Genomic DNA, 24,659 nt, shown 5'->3' on the forward strand with positions numbered 1-24,659 from the left:
TAGATCTGGTATTTTAACCCATCTATTTCCTGCCTCTTCTCAGATCAGTAGGGCTAATTGGATTGTCTTGTTTGCCTTAATTATTATTAACCATCTTTCAACCATTCAAAATCTGCCTGCCCCCTCCCCCCACCACCCCCACCAAAAGACCCCCCCCCTTCCTTTTTTTTAAATTACTTCAACAAGCGCAATAAAGCACCACTTCTGTTAATGTTACGTCTTCAAATTGAGAACAGGTCTTCTTGTTTGTCTTCATAATCACTGCTTCTGAAAACCAAATAAAGGATGGGTTTAAGTCCAGGGAAGGGAACACATTTCAATGTCATGAATGGAAAAGGTCTTAAAATGGAGGCTGAAAAGTGAAAGTGTATTGAAGGATTTCTCTTCATCTTTTGGAAAATGTTGCCTGGTGATTTTTTTTTTTCCCTTTCTTTGAAGTTTTTTTTTCTGTAGGAGTGTTATTTATTTATTTTTTTATTTTTCTTTTGTGATATCAGTTTAAATCACTGTATAAACGCCCCATGATTCAGTATAAAGTTGGATTTTTTTTTTGTATGTATTTTTCTTTGGTGTCATGACTGGGGGACTTAAAAAAAACTTTTTTTTCCCTTCAAGTATATATCTACCTCACTCTTTTGAAATATATGTATGCGTATGGAAAACAAGTACATCTCACTCTTTCTCATTAGTCTATATAGAAACCTCATCACCTGAGTAAAACCCACAGGGATCTAGCTAAACCTCACAAAGCGGACTAGGACAGGAGATGGAATTCAAGCGCTGTTGGTTCAGCCCACCAATATCTGGCCCAGTGGTTTACGTAAAGTACATTTATATCTCTGCGCATTCAAAGGAAAGCACTGTGCGCTGCGACCTTCAATAAATCAAACTGTTGTTGGGTATTTATTTAAAAAATGACGCAATTTTGTCAACCGACACTCTAATTTGACTGCGTAGTTTACAGTGGTATAAGGCTTAGAGCAGGTGCGGTACAGTATACGATAAGACAAGAGGCCGGGGCACAGCATCAACATCAGACATTCCATCTCCACTAACTCCAAACATATTGTCACAACCTCAAACCCTCAAAAGAAGAAACCTTCATTATCTCATCTAAAATGCATTTATATAGAAGTCTAAACAGTTATCACGAGGAATAGTTAAAAAAGGGAAATGTTTTATTGACCTCCGAGAAAAAAAAAAAATGTATTTGCTGTTTGCGTGCAGCCTGTAATGCTGCAAGGTAACAACACAATTCAACATTTCATCAGCTTTAGTTTATTCCAAACATCCAGATCCCTCTCTCAAAAAATACATTCAGTTATGTATATGGATCCGTACTGTGAATGTAACAAAGATATTTCTGTACTTTCTACACAAAACCTTTTATAGAGATAGCAGCAACTCCACCTCCTACTGTACATGTTTCTACCTTCAGTCCTAAATGAACAACTTTAGCGGTTTGTCAGTCAGTGTTGGAATCGAAGCAGCAGAAGAAACTTTGTTCTTGTCACTAAGATTATAAGATTTCATTGTTTTGTTTTGTTTTGATTGCTTTTACCCCTCTTTATGGCCATGTGAACGCCATTATTTCCCCTGTCCAAGTCTACCTGCTGAATGCCATGACGTTCTAGCTCTAGTGCTCATTTCCACTATCATCAGGGTGAATCTTTTAGTGACCATTACCGGGAGTTTTGATCATTTGGAAGTAAACTCTACGCACCTTTTCTGGCCTGTTGTACGGCTACGTACGGTTATGCTGCTGGTTCAAACAGTCACCTCAGTTGATCTTATACTGTCATCACAAATGCTGAGAGCAAAGGTGGCGACGGAGCTTTTACATCTCAAAGCTTCACATGAAACCTCAGTTCTACTTTTTACTCACAGTGGCTACATGTCAAACATTGTCTCGGTGCAACGGCTTCTGAGCTGGAGGCATAAAATTATTGGAAAAATCCGTGTTGAAATTAATACCCAAAGCAATAAAAAAATGGTATTATGAATAGGCCACTGGGTAACTTTTAATGTGAAATTTGGGTGCTCAATCTAGGTTCTTCATAGGCATTTTATCTGTGATTGATTTAAGAGAATAACAATCAAAGAGTGAACAATCTTTTGGTTGAAAAACAGTCAGACTGCTGCTGAATATTATATTAGTACAGAAATCACCACTGACAAGCAAACAGCTTGTGTAGTTACTTAACATATCTGTGCATTTATGTTTTGTTTTTTTCCAGTTTGGATGTACGTAATGATAAAATACAAATATTTTCAGCTTTTCAATTCTGGGAGTAGACATTACATTGACCTAGTGTGAGGTGAATTACTGTTGAATTACTGGTTACCATTAGATCACAAACCTGTCACAAACTACAGCATTTAAATACACAAGTGGACATATATAGGACAGGGATGTTGCATAGATTACGGGTAGACATGGTAAAGAGTACACAACGTGATTAGGGAAAAAAAAAAAAAAAAAAAGATAGGCCTAAGTTTACAGCTTCACACTAGTTGCTTTTTAGCATGACCAGATTTCCAGCATATACATACAGTCACTAACTAGAAAAGATGCAACGTAGTCATCTGTCATTTTAATTTTTCAGAATGTTCTTCATGCAAACCTCAGGTTTATGGAGGATGCGTCAGTGCATTCAAACTGCAATAATAAGTTTGAGGTTTATCATAATCATGCCTCTCTTTTTATGATTTGCATTCCTATACCTTCTGAGGGGGCCTTGGTCTACTACTATTATTTTATTATTATACTTTCACAAAATCTGTGTGTTCATTACCTGATTGGGGAAAGAAATAATCTAAAACATTCACTAGACTCTGTCTTATTTCAAACTCTGTATCTGAGGCCTCAAAGTTTTTCACACCTATAGCTGAGATGGGGTATTTTTGACATGCCATCTCCAAATGTGTATCTGAGAATTTCTTGTATTTTCTTTTTTTTTTTTCCTGAAATTTTGAATAAATAAATGAATGAGAATTATGACTGCTTTGAGCCACAGTTTTCTTATCCACATCACTCGGTGGTGTGGTGTCTTTGTTTGTGTGGCGCGAAATGTCTCTGTTAGGGGATCCTCCTCGGCGCGACTGCTGGCTTGGGGAATCCGCTGTCGTCATCTCTTCATGCCGTTCCCCGAAGGGTCGTCCAGCCGGTCGAGCATGGTCTGAATGAGGGTCTGCAGCAGAGGCACCAGTCTGTCAGCTGAGGACAGGCCGCCAGACGTGGGCAAGTGGATGAGGGCTGCGTTCCCCTGCCCGTGATACAGTGAGCAGTAATACGCAAAATCACACAGGTACCTGGAAAGAAGACAGAGAGCATGCTCTCATAGTTTTGAGTGTCTGTCAACACACTGCAGACGCAGATGCCTACCTGCCAGCGTCTCTCGAGTAAATGACATCCATCCCTGCTTGTCTGATCTGTTTGGAAACAGCCCTCATGTTAATGACTGAGCAGAGTTGCTCTGGCCCTCCTTCCACGCAGCAGTGACTTTCAGGACAGAAACCGCACACATCTTTGTCTCTGTAGCCGCTGTTCCTCCCTGTTTGCTCCAACATGACGACGCTGGAGCCTCTGGCTATGCCCAGGTGTACTGCAAACTGGGAAAAGACGCAACAAACAAAGGGTAAAGTGAGATACTCATACCATCACCAGAGTGTATTTATGGGCTTCAACATTTTGTATCTTGACCATGGCTGTAGCCGCCATTGAGGACATTGAGAACATGTCTTCTGCAGTTTTTTTTTTGTTTCGTTTTTTTGGGGGGGTTGAGTAACTGTTATTGTGGATATTTATGGGACGATTCTGGTGTTTCTGGACAACATACATTTAAATCAGGGTTAATAAATAAAGGAATAAATACAAGGTTCATTCTTTTATTCCTGCGAATTGGTCTTTGAAACAGCAGACCTGTTTTGGGGTAAATAAAAAAAAATCTCTATAACTGAACAGTTAAACGAATTAACAAAATACTCTCAAACACCCAAATAATGAATAATTTGACACTTTCTTTTTGGTATTTGGTCAAAACCCCCTGGGTAGGTGGGAATTCTTGCCTCAGTAATTTGAAAAAAAAAAAAATCAAACGGCGACGGCCCTGGTCTTGACTTGAAAACTACATTTTTACCTTTGGGTTCAAAGTTTGCCAAAGCTCTGCAATGATTTGCTGCGTCTTGGCATAACTCACTGGTACCTCCTTGATGTAAACATCCGTCCGCTCTCCCAATCCGACCAACTTCAAGCCCTATCACAAGAAAAATATTAAAGACATTTTGAGTCGATCACAATGGACTTTTAGCACTGGCCGGTCGCCCCCCGCCAAAACAAAAAACAAAAACAAAAACCAAAAACTTTACCTGGGCTGCTTTCCAGCTCGGGTTCACCAAGAACTGTCTGAAAGGTCCAAACCCTTGAAGGCGGATAGAAAAAAAATCGCACCTGAGAATGACCAGTCTGACGAGATGTGTATTCACGGGCAGTCGCTTCCTACTTTACCTGTCACGACCACGGTTTCGCTTCCATTCATGGCGCAGGCAGGTCGCCCCCGTCGACCAGGGAAAGGTAGTTGTTGCGCATTTCATGTCAGGACACCGAAAAACAACACGCCTTTCTCTGAGCTCCCGCAACTCACCTTTTTTTGTCCGCTTGGGGGAGTTATTCCCCGGCAAATGGATGGCGTGGTGCTATGTGTATGTGGAAGTGATGCATTCGGGGCGCCTACGGTAAATCCCAGTTTAATTCGCCTGATGACGAGACTGAGCTGTCGTTTCGTTTTCACTCCACTTTTTAATCCTTCACTCATATATTTACTGGATACTTTTTACACATCACCATAAAAATGGCCACTTCTGACAAAAACACTGACGTGGGAAGCCATTTGTGGTGCAACACAAGGCCACAGTTCTTTCTTTCCCTCTTTTCTGTTTTACCGGAAATAATAAACTACAACGTAACAACAGGCAGTCTTCTTCAGGAGTGTTGGATCTTTAAAACACCACAACGCTGCTTTGCACTTCTGCCCCAGAGGTGGAAGAAGGTTCCTATTCAGATCCTTTATGTAAGTAAGAGTAGCAATGCCCCAATTTACCCCATTACAATTCCTTAAGTGAGAGAAAGTATTATCAGCAAAATGTACCCAAAGCGCAAAAAGTATTTATTGTGCTGGCAGAATAGTTTTATATTTTTAAACATTATATAATTTGTTTACTCCTACTTGATAAATTATTATATTGGAAGAGCAAGTTAAGTATCTGTGCAAATATAGTGGATGTTTTTTTTTAAATCTGAAATATGGTGAGGTTGAAAAAATGGAAGCAATCAATTACAATACCAAAGGTTGTAATAGGCATGTTATTTTATTTATTATTATCTACATTACAACAAAACGTAGATTAATATAAAAACTATAGATATACAATATATTTAAAATAAACATTTTAGTAAAAATAACAACTATATAACAAAATCCGTTAGAGCCATCATTTTTATTTTATGGTTTTATAAGCAGGGTGTACTAGACTGTGCTGTTATTTCACTGCACAAAATATATCTTCAGTAACTAGGTTCAATTTTACTTCACAGTCTCACAGTTGTGTTTACCTCGTCTTCAGCTACTGTGATGTCAAAATGTTTATATTTCAGACAGCACTCAAATGCAGCATCACATCTGCCAGGGACACCGAGGCGCTGGGACGATCCTGTGAGGCAGGACCCGCCCTCCCCCTCCTCTTCCTCCTCCTCCTCCTCCTCCTGCACTTGTCAAAGGCCACTGATTGCGAGTTACATCACAGTTGTGCCCGGACGCACACGCATATGACACCGGGGGGCCACCCGTCTCCTAAATTAGTATACAGACTGAACAATTTTTAAACTCACTTTTTACTTTTATATGCCACGATGCTGCCTTTCAAGCGAACTTTTGAGAGCGAAAAACACCAGCTGCAGGAGCTCAACAGCCGACTGGTCCAGTATCTCTCCAGAACGAAGCAGCTGGAGCAGGAAAATGCGCATCTGATTTCTGAAATACATAAACTCAGGCAAGCGAAGACGGCGGAGTGGGAGCCGATGTACAAGGCTGAGATGCGGGATCTGAGGAGAATGGTGGGGCAGCTGTCGTTGGAGAAATCCCAGGCTGAGATGGAGAGGGAGAAGCTATGGCGGGAGCTGCAGATGGTTCAGTCTCTGTGCAGCGAGCAGACTGAGGTGTGCAGGGACATCGGTGGCGAGCTGAAGGGCTGCGAGAAGGAGCTTCACCAAGCTCACAAGACCAACAGCGAACTCCAGCAGCGTTTGCTCCAGCTAGAGAACGAGTATAAATGCCTAGAAGGTGCACAAGGGCACGAAGTGGACCATCTCCGGCGTCAGGTGGAGTCCCGGGTGGTACCAGTCATCACGCAAACTTATCACGGGCCCCCGGTGGCCTCCATGGAAGAGGTGCAAGAGTATGCCCGCTGTCTGTCCGAAGGGTGGATTGAGACCTTTGAAATGTACCAGCAGAAGGTGGAAGAGATGGAGCAGTCGATCAAAGCGGACCAGGCGAGGCTGAGTGATCTGCAGAGGGAAAAGATGCTGTACGCCTCAGAGTTGGGCAAATTACGCACAGAGGCGGAAAAACAAGGAGACATTCAACTGCGTCTTGAAGAACAACTGATGCATATGCAGGAAAAATTCCGCGTGGACTTCATCGAATATAAGGTGAGAACATGTGAGAGTAGGACACAGAAAGCCCATCATTATTTTTTCAAAAGAGACTCGAGTGAACCTGGTGGCTATAAGATCTGTTTAGCCATTTTATGAAGCCACTAAATACAAATATCAGAAAATACAGACAATGATCTCCTGTTTATCCCAATGGGCCATGGGAGCGGCTACTCCCTCTTGTCCGTGCCACACCCACTGTCCTTAAATGCACTGATGCAGCTGCAGCTGTCAGTGGCTGCTACAGATGATTTGTTATGGATCACTCTGATTCATAAGCCTAAATGATTGTTCGAATAATTATTAGATCACCACAAATCTAGGCTGAAATTTGTAACAGGACTAGCTACGATGTGTGACATCCTGCAACTGGCCTCACTCTGGTTTCACCCAGTCCTAAAAGCATATATGTGCAGTAGATGTTGGCTCTAAAAGTCATGTAACTCTCCCCACCCTCGATACATAATGACATTAACAACAATAAGTGGTGCCTGACAAGTTTGTTTTACCGTAACTGTCGAAAGCATGGATCTCGCGTGCAACATTTGACCTCAGTATAAAAGGATTGAATAGCTTGAGTGGCTAAATGACACACTACCTCCCCCCAGTACTTTACAGCAGTTGGATTACACCAGACACTTAAACCAATTAGCTGTCAGGCTGACAAATCCTTATTTACCTCCTAAAGCTGGAGCCCCAAGCAGGTCAGTCAGTTACAGATGACTACGCTGGCCACGCGCTGTAGTGCTGCCCTCGATATTGCTCAAAAAGACACATTTCTCCCAGTTTAATCACAGGTTAAAATTTAGAAGTAAGCATGACATTTATTGTGGGATATCAGATGTTATGGGAAAAAGCCCATGCAGAAATTACAGCCGCAGTCACTGGTTTAAGTGGTGTGAACGATGAATGACTTAATTTTGACAAGAAGTGTTCAGCTAGTTTTTGCATTAGAGGTAAACGAAAATATGTAGGTGGGACTCAAACACAGACAAAACTGATTTACCTAGTTAGCAACACTGCAGTAAAATAAAATGTGGTCACACACTATGTGGGTAACAAGGGAGGTGAATGATTGCAGTATTTTCATTAAACTGCTGGGATAAAGAAAAAAATTATAATACCCAATGGACAGACCACAGACCTGTAAAAGTAAACCATGTGCAAAGTGAAAACGTCTTTTTTCCTGTTCTTTTTTTTCTCCTTTAGATGATTATTGAGCAGCTGGAGCATGAGAGGAACATGATGGCTAACACTATAGAAGAAAAGATGCAAGAACATCAGCACCTTCTCCAGGTTAAGATGGATCTGGGCATGGAGGTGGCTGCCTACAGGTGATGAATTGATTCATTTGGCCACTTTTCCAGTCAAAACAGACTCAAAAATTGGGTAGAACACGCCCTTTTTATGGCAGACATTTTGATTTGTCTTAGTAGGAAGAGCACGGGCATTACGAATTAGTTTTGAAAGGTACAGTACATCTTCTTTTTCCAGTGACATTTGCACTACATTTTACTATCTTATAAATACTGCACATACATGTTTAACAAAGTTGTTTCAACTTCCTCTGTGGTTTATTTTAAATGTCTATGAAACAAGACACATTATATCTGGCATTACATATCCTGTGAGGGCACGGCATGTCCAGTGTTCATGCTCCCAACATAGCTAGATCACACATGGTCACATACTCAGTAACTATTTTTACTGAAAGGCAAAGTTATATATAAAGCAGTTAATAAACATACTGTATTTTAATGTTCAAAGGTTATATCTTGGTTTTTTTTTTCAGTTATTCTTTGTAACATTATAAACTCTTACCTCATATGCCAGGACATCTAAACAGTCTTCATCATAGTTGTTGAAGCATACCAACATTTTCTTAGTATTAAGCCAATTCCAAGGAAGTTCATTAGAAGACTATCTACTCCAGTGTGTCTCTATATGGCAGAATCTCCACTGACACATCTGGTTTGTTTTGAATTTTTGGAATAGACAGAATGTTTGCTCAGAGATGTGGCAATGGCATGTGTTTTTGTATGTGTCACGAGTCAGCTTTTGCTTTGGGATTCATTGGGAAGTGTGGACAGCCCCTCATTGTAAGTGTTATTTTTAGGTCAGTCTTTTGGAAGGTACTCTTCGGAGAGGTTGTTCTTTTTTGATGGACTTTGCTTTTCTTTTGTATGTTTGTTGAAGCATGGCCAAGGGAAGGTGAGCTGTTTAAGGAAATTAATACAATGTATTCATTACATAACAGTGGCTTGTTATGTGTTTTTGATAATTACTACCCTATATGGCCAGGTCCCAGGTTCATACCGTCTTGTAAGCCTGTTGCGTTTAGTTTGAAAAGGTTGAGATGGCAGAGCTGAATGATGTACAGCGTCTTGTGAGGTATTTGTGTTTGTGTTTTTTTTTTTAAATATATGCAAAAAATAATTTTATTAAAATAGGGGGATAACCAATGATTTATATTAACCTATTTGTCTTTGTCTAAGTATTTTGTCTTGTTTCTTGTTTGTTCAGGGCTCTCCTGGAGGGTGAGAGAGTGGGCCTGCAAGATGCTCATAGCAGGCTGAATCAGCATCAGAGAGAAAGAATAATAGGTACTGTATTGAATAATATTAGCTTAATTATTGTTACTAATATACTGATTACAAGAGAACACTTTAAGGCTAGTGTTACGTATCTACCTGAATAAATAAAACTATGTTCAGATATTAAGCAACACTAAACAGTCAATTTGAAGTGTCAAGAGATCTGACTAAATAGGAAATGTCAACACATCAATTAATTATTTATGTTAATTACTTTTCTGCTGCAGATATCAAGATGCCTGCCCAACGCTACACACCAAGGGCTTCCATCCTAACCAGCAGACAACATACGGACATTAGGTACATGCCGCCAACATCAAGCTTGAGAAGATCCCCTGTGCCTCCCTCTGGGTCCATAAGTCCCTCAAGGGTCATTCCTATTTCAGTTGCAGGCAGAGCTCGGCATCAGAGTCCTGCATCCAGAAGGGACATGATCTCATTCACTAAAGCTCGGGCTGCCGCTTCTACCCCTGCCACTACCACCACCACCCCTACTGCTGGCAAAGATAAACAAGAAGGCCAGAGTGAAAACCACAGGAGTCAAGGTGTACAGAAAACAACAGCAGAGGAGAAAACTGTGAAAATCAAACAGGTCTCTCAGGTGGAGAACCAAATCAGTCCCATCAGGCCCTCCAGTGCCGAGACCAAATCAGTGAAAGTGGTGTCACCGCCAATGATGAGCCTGAGCACGAAAACTGAGACAGAAAGCAAAAGGCAACTGTCAGATGAAACAGAGATAAATAATGCTTATGACGGCGAGTTCAAAGACAAAGAGAGAACAGAGTCTATGCAAGTGCCAAGTGAGAAGAAGATATTAGACTCTGTGTCTGTAGAGGAGATAATTGAGAAAGTGATAAAACCAGCAGGTTTGGAAGCTAAGGTTCACTCATCGGGAGAATCCAAGGTCAAATATCACATGGAGAAAACTGAGCAGGAAGATGGCACAACTAAAACACAGATTGTGCTGGAGTCCAAAGTGGAGGAAGACCTGGATATTTCTGAGGACTTGGCCCTGGATGAACTCCTGAGCCAAGGTGTGAAGAAGGTTTCACTGCAGGACATCAAGGACACAGCAACAGGAAGCATGATCAAGAATTTGCTAAGTGACCTGCAGGGAGCAGAGAACCTGCAAAATAGGTCTGTCAATGTGGAAATCATTGAGGAACCGGTGGACTCTCACAGTGATGAGGAGCTTGAGGTTGAACAGAAGTCCAGATCTACTTTTTATGAGCCCTCCTCAACATATTTCCAAATTGAGGAGCTAGAAAATGTCCCTCATGACGTTCACGTTCTGAGGAGTGATACTGATGATGCCATGAAATCCTCCATGACAGACACAGATCATTCGAAGGGTGGATTTGTTCATGTTACAGAGGTCTCTAGACAGAGTGAATCTTCATATTTTTCCCATGAGCAAGAGCCTCATGAGTATTTTGTCTCTACACCAGATGATAATCTTTCTGAACCCGAGGAGGGTGGTGGCATTACCTCGTATGGCCATTATGGCGTCGTAGATGACCTGTCAGATGAGAGGTATTATCAAGATGAAAATCTTACATCGAAAAGAGTGGTTGTAGAGGAAAGTGATGAATACAAGTTCATGTCAGGTGATCACTCGTTTGTCAAAGAGAGTTTCCCAGAGTGCATCATTGAAGAAGAAATTCGTGTCTCCCCTGTAGTGCAGGAGTCAGTGCTTGAGTTCCTGAGAGAGGAGTCTTTGGAGCCCAAAGAGCAGCTGAAGGGAGCTCTAGAGAAGCTACAAAGCTCAGTTTCAGGTCCTCTGAGGGATGAGTTGGCTTTCTTCACAAAAGCGGGCAGTGAAAGTCCACAGAATGTGGCTGCTGTCGAGGTCAAAAAAATGCAGCAGTCAAGTGACAATGGAACTATGACTATAGTTGCCGAGCTAAATGTCTCTCAAACTCTGGAAAACTCAGGGCTGGTGGAGGCAGGAGATGATCTGTCTGAAGAGCAAATCATGGCAGCCCTCAGATCTTCTAACCTAGGGCTTGAGAAAACCTTCCAGGGTGGGGCAGGAGGAGGGTACAGCTTCAGAGTCGCCAAAGAAGAGGATGTTGCTCATGGTGAAGAGTTTGAAGGTTTTACAAACCTAGAAGAATCTGTTTCTGAAATCACTGAGAAACATATCAAATTGGGGCCATCAGAGAAGTCCTTCACCTTCCAGATGGAGGTACAGGGCAGCCATGCTGAGGCATCCTCAGAGCAGGAGCTGCAATCTCAAATCTCAGAGACCCCATTGAAGATTTCTCAAGAGAAAAGAGTTGCAACAATTTACCTTGAAAAGTCTAAAGATGACTAAGAAAGAATTTAAACTTAGTACTTGGCAGTGTATCACTTGTTGTAGTGCACATTCTGAGTCAGATCACATATGGCATTAATGCTGAGTGCAGACACTCTAATAATACTGTAATTTTTGCAGTAAAACATTATATATCTAATTGATTTTGGTACACCCTTTATTGTACCTACTTAGAATGTGTTTCTTGAAACTCGTTGTACTTAAGTGTACCTCATGATTTAAGCAAAATTCAGTTAATAAGTTAAAATGACCAGATTAATACATATTTTCATGGTTTTCAATGCAGCAGTGATACATCAAAAATACTCAGTGCTAACTAATAGGAGCTATCTTAAGTTAGAATTGTAACATATACATATTGTAGCAATTCTTTTGGTCGTTAATACTGATGGAGTGTTGCGCTGGTATGTGTTAACCTTTTTATAGCTTGCAGTTTACAGTATCTTACAACAGTTTTGTTTACTCTCTCTAGATTTCTCTATTAATGTACTAACCTGTGCTGTACAGCTTAAACAGCCTGTTCTGCAGTTTACAGCACACCATCAACCCAATCGTCACATCCTGGCTGTGTCTACTGTAATGTTGAGTCTCCTTGGTCAACATTTAATGTAGACCAACAGATGCCAGTTGGAGTGTTGAGGTGCTGTGCACCATGTGCAGATCGGGCCATTAATTTTTCTTTTGTCTCAGGCACTGCTACCGAATGGAATGACGTTAGCATATACTGCATCCTGGAACACAATGGTTTATTTTAAGGAGTAGTCACTAGTGTGTACAGAATATAGTTAAGCTTGTAGCTGACAGAATAGTGGGAGTGAAGAAAAAGATGGCAATTTGTCTCACGAAATCTTACAAGTTTTGAATGCAAAAGTCAAGGTGCAGTGCAAGTAGTGTTTAAAAGTGGTTGTTAAGTAACTCAAAAAGTTAGGTATTGCCAGCTTAACTTAACTCACACCTAATGGCACATTACACATTTTGAATTATCAGAAAAAAACTGGCCATTATGTAACCAAAGGCGGGCTACATGATCAGTGTAATCAATGTGAAAAATGTTTATAAAAAGTTTATCATTACATGGTATGCATCACTACCATTTTTAGTTTCTCAATGGTGAACATTTTGCTCTGAACATGGGATTAGTGGGTTGGGAATTCAAAATGGTGGATTATACCATTTAGAACTCCAAAAGAGGATTGTCAATTTGAAAAGCAAATAGTAAGATGAAAGAATGAAAAGAAGTAGCAGGATCTTAATGAATTAAGTATGTGACAATAGTGTTGTTAAAGAAAATATAATCACATCTGGTTTGATGTATGTTGTGTCTGCATGCCTTTTGTTTGTCCACATTTGTTGTTTATCACAGTGTTGGCTTGAGGGATTCACCTTTACTCTGACATAAGAGTGTGTTCATGACTGTGACTATTTTTGGATCATCAGCTTAGTGGCATTGAGTGTTCACTAGGGTTTGTTGTGTTGTGTACCAGTTGCAGAGGCAGAAAAGGTCCACTATGATTACAGCCTGGTTACGTGTTTTACACATTTTGTCATAGTGAATGTAATAATATACACTTTGCAATCACTAAGCAATGTCTTCACAGAGTGGCTTTTTGTCACTATCATGTTAAAACAATGTGCAGAAATACAATGTTTAGTGTGAATGCCAGGCTTTTATAAATATATTCATTGTTAGAAATCCAAAAAATGAAACTTCAGTTAAAAATATTTCTTGCAATTAAGTTCCAAGATACAGCAGATTTTCATACATTTTCTCATCTGCAAACTCTAGTAATTTAATAATTAATAAGGAATCTTTGTAAGGTAACTATATATGTGTGTACAGTGTACTCATTACGTATTTCATTGCATAAACAACTTGTGTACATCAGCATACAGAAAATCTACTGATGTATAAAGACTGTTTAATGAGTCAGTGCTCAGTAAATGTTAGTCACCATGGATAGCCCAATTTCATTGCTTTTATTGACATAATGATTTCTTCTGAACAAATAACATAACTTTGGTTGAAATTGGTTCTAGCCCTTACTTGGAAATTGATTCACATCTTAACACAATTAAAACCTATTGTGTGTATGTTTTCTGAGTGTGAGTTTTTCTTCAAAGATAATTTGTGAATTGTGAATGACAGGAAATCATCATAACCAGAGCAAACAGAAGCCAACTTTCAGCTGTGTTGCTTGTATAATCCAACACACAGACAAGTTTTATGGAAAAAACCTGAACAGAAAAAAAAAAAAAAAGACTCAGTAGTTCTTGGTCCAAGCCCTCAAAGTTACCGTATTGACAAAATAAAGAAAATTTCAAGAGTCAGACATGGAGTTTCCATCATTGCCACTTGTTGGTACATCTGAAAATATATGAAGTTTTGTTTTTCTTCTGCCTTTCCTCTGTAGTCTCTCAGCCACAACTGGTGCCCTGCAAAACATACATTACTGGGTTACATCACTGAAACATGGGTCGTATTCTTACATATGTCCGTTTCTTTTTAAAATCAACTTTCTGTCTAATTCATTATACCATTTCCTAAAACCAGTCAATTGGTGATTCATCACCAGGAGACTCAAATGTCGTAGTATAAGATACAGTTTAATTACTGGCAAATATAAGTCAAAGTTCTGCAGATTTACCGGGCCAGCATGTCCACAGCTTTTTGTGTAGTTTTTGTCTTTTTGTGCTGAGGACCATAAATCCAACCCTGGATCTCCAGGCACTTAAAAAAAAAGAAAAAAACTATGAGTGGTCAGTGGAAGATGAGATGAGAGGTGCAACTCATACTTAGGGGGGAAAAAACACTTCCTAGCAACATGAGAATGCCTTAAACATCCCAAAATAACCACTGTAGCCATCTCTTTTAGATAACAGCTGTGCTGACCACTCCGAGTGACAGGTCAACAAGGGGGATCTGCTAGGTTTATTACAAGGACTCTAAACCAGCAACCCAGGAGTCTGAGGTAGTCAATGCAACAAAGACGCAGCCTGAGTCATTTTCCACTCTACATTTAGTTTGGTCCAATTAGATGAGAGGAATGAGCAATCACTGCTTAGCTGTATGACATCAGGGAATATTACATAATTTAACAAAATCTAGAAAAGTCTAAACTTTAAAGTACCGACACATGTATGTTATTACACTGTTTAAATAGTGACACAACGAACATGATTAAGGCCTGGCTGACATTTCTGCAATCATCAAAAATAACAAAATGTAAGGAGAACTTTGTTGAATCAGGGAAAGAGGGAGTGAAACATTCCCTCCTCACTAGGGAAAGTAAAACACTCTAATCTGGAACTGATCCATCTGGTCTCATGGATGTTTTCACTGTTGCTAAGGTTGATGTAATGGAAGGCCTTTTTTTCAGCAACACTACAGAGGAAGGGGGAAATCTGAAATGTGTGTCTGTGTGCACCTTTGTTCTCCCTGTTTGTTTTGAGGGTCAGGGTTATGTACTATATCTACTGTATGAGCAAGCTTTCCTTTGGAAAAACAAAAGTTACTCAATCTGAGTGCAGATGGTGTCCCGATGACAGGGGGAAAAAAATGTCCTGACATATCTGCTCTGTGTCAGGGTACTTCAAAAAGGTTACTAGTCAGGCGTGGTGTAGAGAGAGTGAGCCCTGCTGTACCCTGTTATACTTGGACCCCTCTGCACTTAGATGCCATAACAAAGCAACATAGCAACCAGCCTCCTGTACTTAAGGGCATGTAATCACTTGTATGAAGAAAACCCCTTTACTGGTGTATTTTAGTATGTTTGGTGGGCGGCAGTACTGAGCTCATAGGGTAAACGTGTAGTCATACTGTATGTGACAAACAAAAACACTCTTTACATAAGAAATCAAGTAAAACATTAATCGCTACAGAGGAGGAACAGGATTAAATCAGCTAAAATGCTGCTGTTTATTCAATGCATGTGTGCTGAAAGACATGAGAATGTCCCTTTTGTTTCAAAGGACATAATGGCATGCCACACTAATTGGGGTCAGTGTCCCTTTAATTGACAGCACTTAGCAAACTGCCATTCTTTTTCCAAAGTTGTGTTGCCCATCTGTCAAGCTCCATCCAGACTGAGGAAACACAAAGTCACTCTGTGTGATATTTTACACCAGGGAGGGCGGTTCCGCACACTGCAGCCTTCCAAGATTAGCATGCAACTCTGATAGCACTGAGCACTAGAGAGATGGTGGAAATAGCTCATCTCAATATGACAGGGACGCTTTGTGTGTATTTTGAACAAGCCTCCCAACCTCTCACTGGAGTAGGTGGCCACATTCGTTGACACATGGCCTTTTATTTAACCCTCCCGAATAGTTTGCCAGCGACAATGTCGTGTTTGATGACAGTAACTACTAATTTGTCCAGGATTTCTAATACACCTTTACAGGTGATAACCAAAACATTACAACATTACTTATGTTTTTGTGTTCTGTTAACATGTGATTACCTTTGTCATGGTTCTGTGGGCCTGCATCATCTTGCCCTCAGTCATCTCCACACTTCCTATCAGCTGAAGGGTGTCTGCTACCTCGGCACTCAGATCACCAAATGTAGATCTCTTCAAAGTGAGAGAGGCTCTCTGGATCTCCACACATCTCTGCAATGGTACATTAAAAAATAGGCAAGTCACCTCTTGCCATCACTAGCAAGAGCCACACCCCTTTTAGAAGGTGGAATCAGTCCCTTGACAATTACAAACTCTGAGGGAGTTTTACTTTGGTGCTGCTTTCTAAACAAAAAATGTGTGTATAATGACAAAAAAATCTGCTATGGATCTCAAAAATGCATGAACAAAAATATGGGATGGGCCCGAAGGAAATCTTCAGTGGTTTCAAAGGTGGCATTGTCTGACTGATCTTACAGACATGTGTGTGTGTGTGTGTGTGTGTGTGTGTGTGTGTGTGTGTGTGTGTGTGTGTGTGTGTGTGTGTGTGTGTGTAACCTCTTGCTGGCCATTGAGGAGGAGGAAACGACAGAAATCATCCTGGACAGTGAGAAAGGCTGGATCTTGTGGACCTACAGAGTTCTTGTATGCACTTAGACTCCTCTCAAAGTGACCTGCAGAGTCTAAACCAGAATGAGAAAAAAAAACCATGATGAATATTGAAGACATAAATTATGGCAATAATTGACAGAATAACTGATTCTGAACATAGATACTACTACAAAAATAATACACTATGAGCTTATCAATAGTAGTTTCATTTTTCTTCACAAATCCTTTCAGCTTTCTTAGTTTCCAGATGTTATGCTTCACATAGATAACGTGGCGCATATATCTGCCTTGAGTATGTTTACATGAGTGAATCATACTGACATGGCTAAACTTGGACATGGCCTCAGTAAGGGTATTATAAGTCTGGTTTCCATAACACAATCTTAAAGTATTGGAAATATAGGAAGAAAATGGGGGATTCAAGTCCTAATTAACCCCTTATGCCTATTGCTCAGGTCTGTGTCTGTGAATAGACTCACCATTGTGATGGGGCTCGGGTGCAGCAGAAAGGATGAGGGCTAGGCTGTGGGAGATCTGAGCCCCCTCTAGTTCCTCCAGGCTGTGGCTCACAGCAATGGAATGAGCCTAGCAGAAACACATGTGTGAAATGAGATAGATCACATGTAAGAGGTGTGGGAACATTACCTAACAACACAGCTTGGCACTGTCTCAAGAAGCCCTATATGTTGTGCTTAAGAGTTTTGTTTGATGTGTTAGTGATATGCCACTTGCCTTGGAGAGATGTTCTATGGCTTGGTCCAAATGACCTTCGTCCAGTTCAATGGCGGCCATGTCCTTATAGACAGAACAGGTCTTCTTTGGCTCATCACAATCTTTCAGCAGTTGCAGAGACTTCTCACACTTGCTTAAGGCCTCCTCTGGCCTCCTCTGTCTCTTATAGACCCTATAGAGCAGAAAGGACAGTCAAATAGGGAGACTGTCAGAGACAGAAAGATACACATCAAGACAGTGACCAGCTTAGTCTGCTATACAAGGCAGCAGGGTATAGCAATAGACTGAAACCATTACATCTGCAGTGTGTGTTCGGTAGTTGACCCTGCGTTTTGATTCCCTTCCAGGGGATCAACAAAGTACATGATTATACCAATAACATACTTTATTAAATGCATTATTAGTGTACAGTATATACCCATAACCCTGTTACTTCATTACTATGAGCCTGTTTCACATTACTGAAATAAATGCTTGGTCTCGAGTCAAACCCAGGTCCTGTAGAGAGGTAAATGGTTTTGCCTAAAGGCTGCAGCTGAAGTCTGGTGCAGTGCAGACTATAATAGGCAAAGCTTGCACATTGCCGTTTCAATGGTTTTTGTTGCATCCTTTCACAAGTCTGTAACTGTCTCCTCTGACGGTCAGACTGTTCCCGACCCCCTCACCTAAACTACTGCGCCTCAGTCTCGGAAAAAAAAAGTAACTCCTGCAGTGTGTTCAAACTATCATTCTAGGGTGTCGAAATTAGGGGTCGGCTCACGCAGTCTCAGGAGACCACAAATGCAAAGCTGAAGATCTAAGCATGGTCCTTGTTGAGACAAGCTGAGAGCTACACTTCTATAACAAATCTGTCACGCATCTGTATATGTGCTGTTGCTACCAAGGTTATAAGCTACACGTTTTGCTGATGCTTACAACAGAGTCTTTGCTGTTTACAAAGTGAGTCATCTCCTGTAATACTGCATGGAGTTGGACTTGGTTCACCGCAGTGCAAGAGCTTGGGGGAGTGGAGGGAGAGGATGAGACGATAGCTGCATTAACCACTGCAAGGACACTGGATCCATCAGGCTACTCTGCTAACAGCTTCAAACCATCTAATGGACTCTAAATTTAATTCAGCTCTCCAGTCAAAGGGGCCAGCCTTTCTCAGAGGGCACTACACTCACTTCTAGACAACCTCTAGCTACATTGCTGTCACACGGCAGTATAGGAAACCCCTTTTCACAAATCAGTCTTCCCATATCCACACTGCATAGTGTAGAGTGGCTATCTGAATGACAGTCCATTTACCTATTGAATGCACACTGAAGTAATCTGTAGGAGCATGGTATTTGATTCAGGGTTTTATCCCAAGCTGCCCTCTCCAGTATCGTGAGTACACACAGCATGTGTGGGAACCAAAGGTTTAAGCTTGACAGCGTTATGTCCTGCTCACATCCCTGGACAGCATGGATTTGGGTATTCCTGGCTCAGTGGTTAAATGCCAGCACAGGTTACAAAAACCTTGTGAAGGCTCATTTCTTTGAATTTTCCCATGACTCCAAGATTATCCTAATATGTCATGAAGGATAGTAGGCGGCCCCACCCATAAGTGTTCATGAGGCAGGCACTTACGTCCTTTTAGGGCAGCAGCAGTGGCTGAAGCGGAGCTACAGTACATTCCAGCATGGCTTGAGTCCTGCCATTCTGCCTGCATGGTCAGACAGAGACAATGGTCCTCTATCCTCTCATTCACTCTGCATCCTTATGCACTTCCTGGCAGAACGGGAACATGCCACAACCCACTGAAATCTACTAAGAGTCCACAGGGCAGGGATTTAATATAATTAAGGATCTGTAGATGTGTTGCCAAGCAAGCCACACTGCCCTCTTTTGTCAACGTTTCCAGAACATGGTTGATGTAAGTTTGCTCTGGGCTTTCACTCGGAAAATTATACAGTAAGGCCAACCTAAAGTGAAAACAGGGGCACAAAAACACAACAGCCTGCTCAAGCAAATCTGTGTGGTGTTTTAAACTGACGGTATTCTGCCCGATGAGTCTTTTCATCGTGTGCCTCAGGCACGCTTGGGTAAAAGACCGTAGAAAAATCCTAAAGCACCTGTGTGGTGGTGGGTAGTGACCCTCAATCATGACCATCCACAACAAAATCCCTGCTGGTTTTATTTCAGACATCTCAACAGAGACAATTTTCCATTAAGAGGTGATTGAAATGAATTATCTTTTTTGAATGAAACCCAGCAGACTGTGGACCCTTAGAATTTATTTCAGTTCATTCTTCATCTGGAGAGAATTTATGACATGCACGCTGAAAATGTTTAATTAAATAAAATATCAACTAAAACGTAGATTTGTTTCAGCAGCCATTGCCAAATCTGACAGCACAATCGTATGCAAGTGACAAATCTAAAACTGACAAATTTTGCTCCCTCAACAGAAATATGCCATCTGGCTGATCACAAGTGCACACCTTGAGTGTGAATCTAAAACCAAGCAGAATATTTGGACCAGGATCTATAAGAGAGTTGAGCTTACTTTATTGTTCCAGGCTTTGGTGGGAACATTCCCCTCCATCACAACACTGTTGACTGACACAGCTTTAGAAGCATGCCAAATTCTTAGTCATCACCTAACAAAAGAGATTTAGCAAGCTTACACGCCAGCCAGAGTCTGCACATTTTTTCAATTACACACATCATGTCAACAATCTCTGACTCTGGACCAAGATGGCATCATTTACAAATTCCTATGAGTGCAGCTTACCTCAGCTGCTGATAAGGTCTATTTACAGTAAATGCTGCAGGAGTATTGCTGATTTTTACCTCGCAACAGGATTTTTATAATGAGGGCTCCTGCTTTTAAACTCTGAGATTTAAACACCAAAGACTACATCTGGGATGGGAACCCTGAAACACTGTACTTACATACTGATGTACAATAGTTTTTTTCCTCTCTAAAAGTAATTTGATCCAAATTCTAATGGTGCAGGTTGCATAACAAGGCTTAAACAAAATTGTGAATTTGTCAAATATTTAGACGAAGACATGCTTGTATTTTGAGTAATAATGGGTTTGCAATTCCACAAATTTATTGAATGAATTATAAATGCACTCATGTGGAAATCATACCCACATGTATACAATACCTACATTTCAAGTGACAGCACTAACATTTTACTATGTCAAAATACATACATTCAAAACTAACTAGTCCTTTCACATACAAGGTGAAAATAAACAGAGACATCAGTGGGGTGATCGCAGCCAAGGTAAGACTACACTTTTATTTCCTGGTTGTGCTTCTAATTTCTCCCACAGTAATCTAAGATATGACAAGAGGCTGCTATTTTTATGTTACCAGGCCACACAGTTTACCAAAGAGGCTAGCGGTGTCCGCTGCACTTTATGTCTGTGCTTGGTGTCTCCACCATGATTGACTAATTCTTTAGTCATTTCAAAAGCATGTAGTACAACCCCTGAGACCTCTACTGTCAATACCATCAATAGGCTAAAAATGCACATTGTAAAATGGTAGAACCAAATCAATAATATGGAAAATGGTACTCTGAGTGAAATAAACAAAGCAGGTGACATTTAACAGAGAAATTAAAAGGCTTTACGGTACCTCACGGAGTCAACCAGAATGTAAAGGCAATGTTAAAGTATGGTATAAGGTAGGTTAATAAATAAGTAGGGAGCCAAAGTAAAACAGAAAAAAGAAAAAAAGCAGAGGGCTCATGGAGAAAAGTAAGAAATGCTTTTAAAGATGAGAAAAGTTTCCCTCCCATCTGTGTCCTTGCTTGAGCAGTGACTGTATGAGAGGAAAAGCAGAAACCACACCCAGCAGGTCTGCAGGCATCATTACAGAACACCGACACAGAATGCTGAGTGGACTGGACAGTGACAGGGTAATATCCCGATTTGTTAAGTTGTTGTTTCATGAAAGAACGTGAAATAAGGGTGTCTTTACTAGCATAACTAGTCAGCTAAAACCCCCACCACTTGAAAAGACGAGCAAAAGGTTGATTTTATGCAAATTTGCAGGAATATATCGCCATCTGGTGTCCAAACTTATATGTGCTATCACAGGTACTGTTTTTTTAAATTGGCAGAGTCTGAGAAAAACTAATATTATTTACTTATAACAACATTTGCTGTTAATGTAAAAGGCTCCAGGCTATACTCTGAATCCCCACTAGAAGAACCTGACCCGTTACCTTTTAATTGGGATTGGTACCAAGTTATTCGGCTCAGCTTGAACATGATACTGCAAGAGTCACAGGAAATAAATAGAGCAAATCACCTGATTACCAGACAGAACTGCTACAAACTGAGTGCCGGCTGCTAGCACATACTATGGGCTGCAAATGCTGCATTACAGCCTCTAATCTACTGTATATTTACCACTTGGTGAAATTTCTATTTTAAATACATATCTGCTGTCTACTGCTACTAAAAAAAATAGAAAAGAATTCACTAAAAAAAAAAATTTCACTACTGAACCTGCATAGGCTAGTGGAGATTTCCAGCTCAGTCTTGATCTTCTCTTCCTTGTCGATAGCACTGTGTTGATGAAGCTCCTCAAGAAGTTGTTCTGCCTCCAGAAAAGAGAATTCTGCCTCCTCGAGAGTTGAAAAGAGTCAAGGACATTTTCAGGTGTTAGTTTTGAGTTGATTTTTCTGCCCAATCCCATGCATTACTGCCAAGCATATCACGGCAAGGATATTTGGCTGCAAGCAGTGCAGCACCTCCCTGTGTGAGGTGTACGCTCAGGAGACACGTTATAACCTCATGCTTCACACCTCGGCGGGAGGAGAGAGAGGAGTAGACAGGCAGCAGCTCTCTGGCCAGGGCCGAGTGCTCCTGGGCCTGCGGTCCCCAGCCTGGGGGAACAAATAATCAACACTAAGGGTAAACTGAACAGCATGTTAACTCTAAATCCGAATATCATCTTAACATTATCGCCACTTAACAATTCTTTCATTAGCTAGTTGTTGTAGAGCAAGGTAACACCACATGAAAATGTAGTAGCTAAATCACTATACAGCATCTGTAGTTAAGATTTACGTCCAGTATTATTTCCAAAATTACCTTTGAACTTGAAATATGCTTTAGCCAGTCTGACATGGGCCTGGGCCAGCTTCAGATGCCGATCCCCATACACCAGCCTTGTCAGAGCCACGCAACGCACCAGGTACTGGATGCAAGCATCAAACTGAGCAGATATAGTGTATAACTGTCAGTATAACAACTCTTAATAGCCCACTGTATCATGCATCAAAAGCCATAACAACAGTACGTAGCCTTTAGAAGCTAATTTCATGAATTAATGAGAAAACAGCCAACAGAAAATTAACTGCCTATAACGTTGATCAACCAATTAACTTTTTAAGTCATTTATCAAGCAAATATAGCAGGTATTCACTAGTTCCAGCTTCTTAGATTGGAGGTTTTACTGCATTGTAATCTGAGTATATTTGGGTTTTGGCCCATTGGTCAGACAGAACAAGCTATGTGTAGAAATGTTTTTAGACTAATCCCGGTCAGGATCAGGTTTTTGGAGTATCCTAGTTATTTGTTGCACAGGTAAACATCTATAAGGCCTTATCCTGGTTTTGAGAACCTCTGATAGAAACAATTACGCATGCAAAGACCTTATCTAGGTCTCTGATGATTCTCTGCTGGTAAAGAAATAAGTGGCTGAGATGTTGAGGTATCTAGACACACAAAACCAAAGTCTGCAGGACATGATGTGAATGCACATCTCCTGAGCAGAACTAGCTGCAAACTACCAACAACGAAAGCCATGTTAATGTGTCACTGCAGCTTAAACCTGGACCCACCTCTTGCCTGTCTTCGTGGGCCTGAGCCCGGCTGTCAGAGTGTTTGAGCTTCTCCTCTGGAGGCATCATCAAAAAATCCCTCTTGGCGTATCCTGTGTCGGAGGGACCCAACGCATTTGAGGCACGGGGAGGAGACGCCCCCACGCCCCCGCCGACGCCTCCATTGCTTTCGGGAGACATGGTTACAAGTTTGGTCAAACGAGGTCACGTTTTTGAAAAGAGGTGAGCATACATTTGAGGAAAGCACTTTTTAGTATTTGAAACGCAGGAGGGCTCCTTGGAAACTGAACACACAAATTACACTTTCAGGACTTCTTTAATACAGAATTGAAGTTTTACAGGATAATTTTTCTTGTCTTTTTGTACTATGTAAAGTGGGTAAGTACCATAACTGGGGTGTAAATCCATGGCTTAATCAAACGTGGTGGCCGGACGGGAAATCACTTACTCAGCCGGAGACTCGTAGGAACCGGGTGGTGTTTTGGCCATTGTGTGAGCATCATCAAACAGTCAGCGTGAGAGGAACGTGATTCCACCGTTTCAGACCTCCGGAGGATGTAGCCGAGGCCATCGGCGGGCCGTGTCACTTAACGCTGCGTTGGCGTTTCCGTGGTTACGCTGCGCGCCGCCCGGTATCTGGCCCGACTCGCTGCCGCCGCGTTCACCGACACAGAACGCGCACCACCCCGACGTGACACGCCGTGATGCTTCCACTGAAAAACCGCCCCTATACAAGCTCATCACCGTCGGGAGCTGGCCTCCAAAGGCTGGACTCGGCGGCGAGCTGTCGTTTTGAGGGACCGGGCCAGGACTGTCCCTCGCTGGGGGAAGCCTCCTCTGATGGGCAGGCGCGTAGTGTCAGAGACGTGGGATGCATTCAAGAACCGCGCTGTTCTTTGACAACACATCCGCCCTCCGTCGGTTTTACGAGTGGTTAATAGTTTTAATGTGATTTATAATTATGACAACAGTTGTAGCCCACTAGTAGATCCACAAAAGCTGAAAATACAACCCCCCCCCTTTTTTTTTTACATATGTATACAATAGGCTATTACGTTTAATATTTAAAATGTATTGCCATTTTATTTCCCAACCCATTACTGAATGGTTTAGGTTCATTTTTTCCTTGCTCCAGGCTTACCGTGTCACAGCTGGTTTCTGATAAACTCAAGGCTCGTATACTCCACCCAAACGGTTTTGTTTTTCTTTTTCCGTGTGGTGCCTGACTAGATGTCTCCCCAGGCCAGTAATTCCCAGTATAGCTCCACCCAACTTCAACCAGACTAGAAGTCAGATTACAGCAGGATCTGTAATGGAAAATGTGTGTGGGAATATGCGGAAATAAATTACAATAAATGACATGATTAGAGTCGTGGTCAGATCTTTAGGCCATGTCTTGAAGAGGGCCCCTTTGTCAAAATCTAGATTGAATACATTATTATTATTATTACTATTATC

General features: G+C 41.3%; 3 protein-coding genes across 6 annotated transcripts; 1 reads left to right on the forward strand and 2 right to left on the reverse strand.

Annotated features, from left to right (window-relative positions):
• Positions 1-1,709: 1,709 nt before the first annotated feature.
• pgpep1l (pyroglutamyl-peptidase I like) lies at positions 1,710-4,700 on the reverse strand. The gene is made up of 5 exons (XM_040132281.1): positions 4,508-4,700; positions 4,369-4,421; positions 4,140-4,256; positions 3,386-3,612; positions 1,710-3,312 (listed from the first exon to the last, which is right to left on the reverse strand). The coding sequence occupies exons 1-5, from the start codon at positions 4,536-4,538 to the stop codon at positions 3,129-3,131; spliced, it is 612 nt and encodes a 203-aa protein (XP_039988215.1). The 5' UTR covers positions 4,539-4,700; the 3' UTR covers positions 1,710-3,128.
• Positions 4,701-5,786: 1,086 nt separating this feature from the next.
• synm (synemin, intermediate filament protein) lies at positions 5,787-13,716 on the forward strand. Its single transcript, XM_040132276.1, has 4 exons — positions 5,787-6,706; positions 7,919-8,043; positions 9,233-9,312; positions 9,531-13,716. The coding sequence occupies exons 1-4, from the start codon at positions 5,909-5,911 to the stop codon at positions 11,618-11,620; spliced, it is 3,093 nt and encodes a 1,030-aa protein (XP_039988210.1). The 5' UTR covers positions 5,787-5,908; the 3' UTR covers positions 11,621-13,716.
• Positions 13,717-13,806: 90 nt separating this feature from the next.
• ttc23 (tetratricopeptide repeat domain 23) lies at positions 13,807-24,436 on the reverse strand. Of its 4 annotated transcripts, none has more exons than XM_040132279.1 (11): positions 24,343-24,436; positions 23,202-23,367; positions 22,450-22,573; positions 22,085-22,241; positions 21,862-21,987; positions 17,362-17,533; positions 17,109-17,214; positions 16,576-16,700; positions 16,081-16,230; positions 14,266-14,348; positions 13,807-14,053 (listed from the first exon to the last, which is right to left on the reverse strand). In XM_040132279.1, exons 2-11 carry the CDS (start codon positions 23,268-23,270, stop codon positions 13,939-13,941), a joined length of 1,227 nt encoding a protein of 408 aa, XP_039988213.1. In that variant the 5' UTR covers positions 23,271-23,367; positions 24,343-24,436; the 3' UTR covers positions 13,807-13,938. The 4 variants fall into 4 exon arrangements, with proteins under 4 accessions (XP_039988213.1, XP_039988212.1, XP_039988211.1 ...); XM_040132278.1 differs by lacking the exon at positions 24,343-24,436 and adding an exon at positions 23,650-24,214 and having other exon boundaries at positions 23,202-23,293; XM_040132277.1 differs by lacking the exon at positions 24,343-24,436 and adding an exon at positions 23,650-24,214.
• Positions 24,437-24,659: the final 223 nt, after the last annotated feature.

This window comes from Xiphias gladius, chromosome 8, assembly GCF_016859285.1.
Source record: "Xiphias gladius isolate SHS-SW01 ecotype Sanya breed wild chromosome 8, ASM1685928v1, whole genome shotgun sequence".
Taxonomy (NCBI): Eukaryota; Metazoa; Chordata; class Actinopteri; order Istiophoriformes; family Xiphiidae; genus Xiphias; species Xiphias gladius.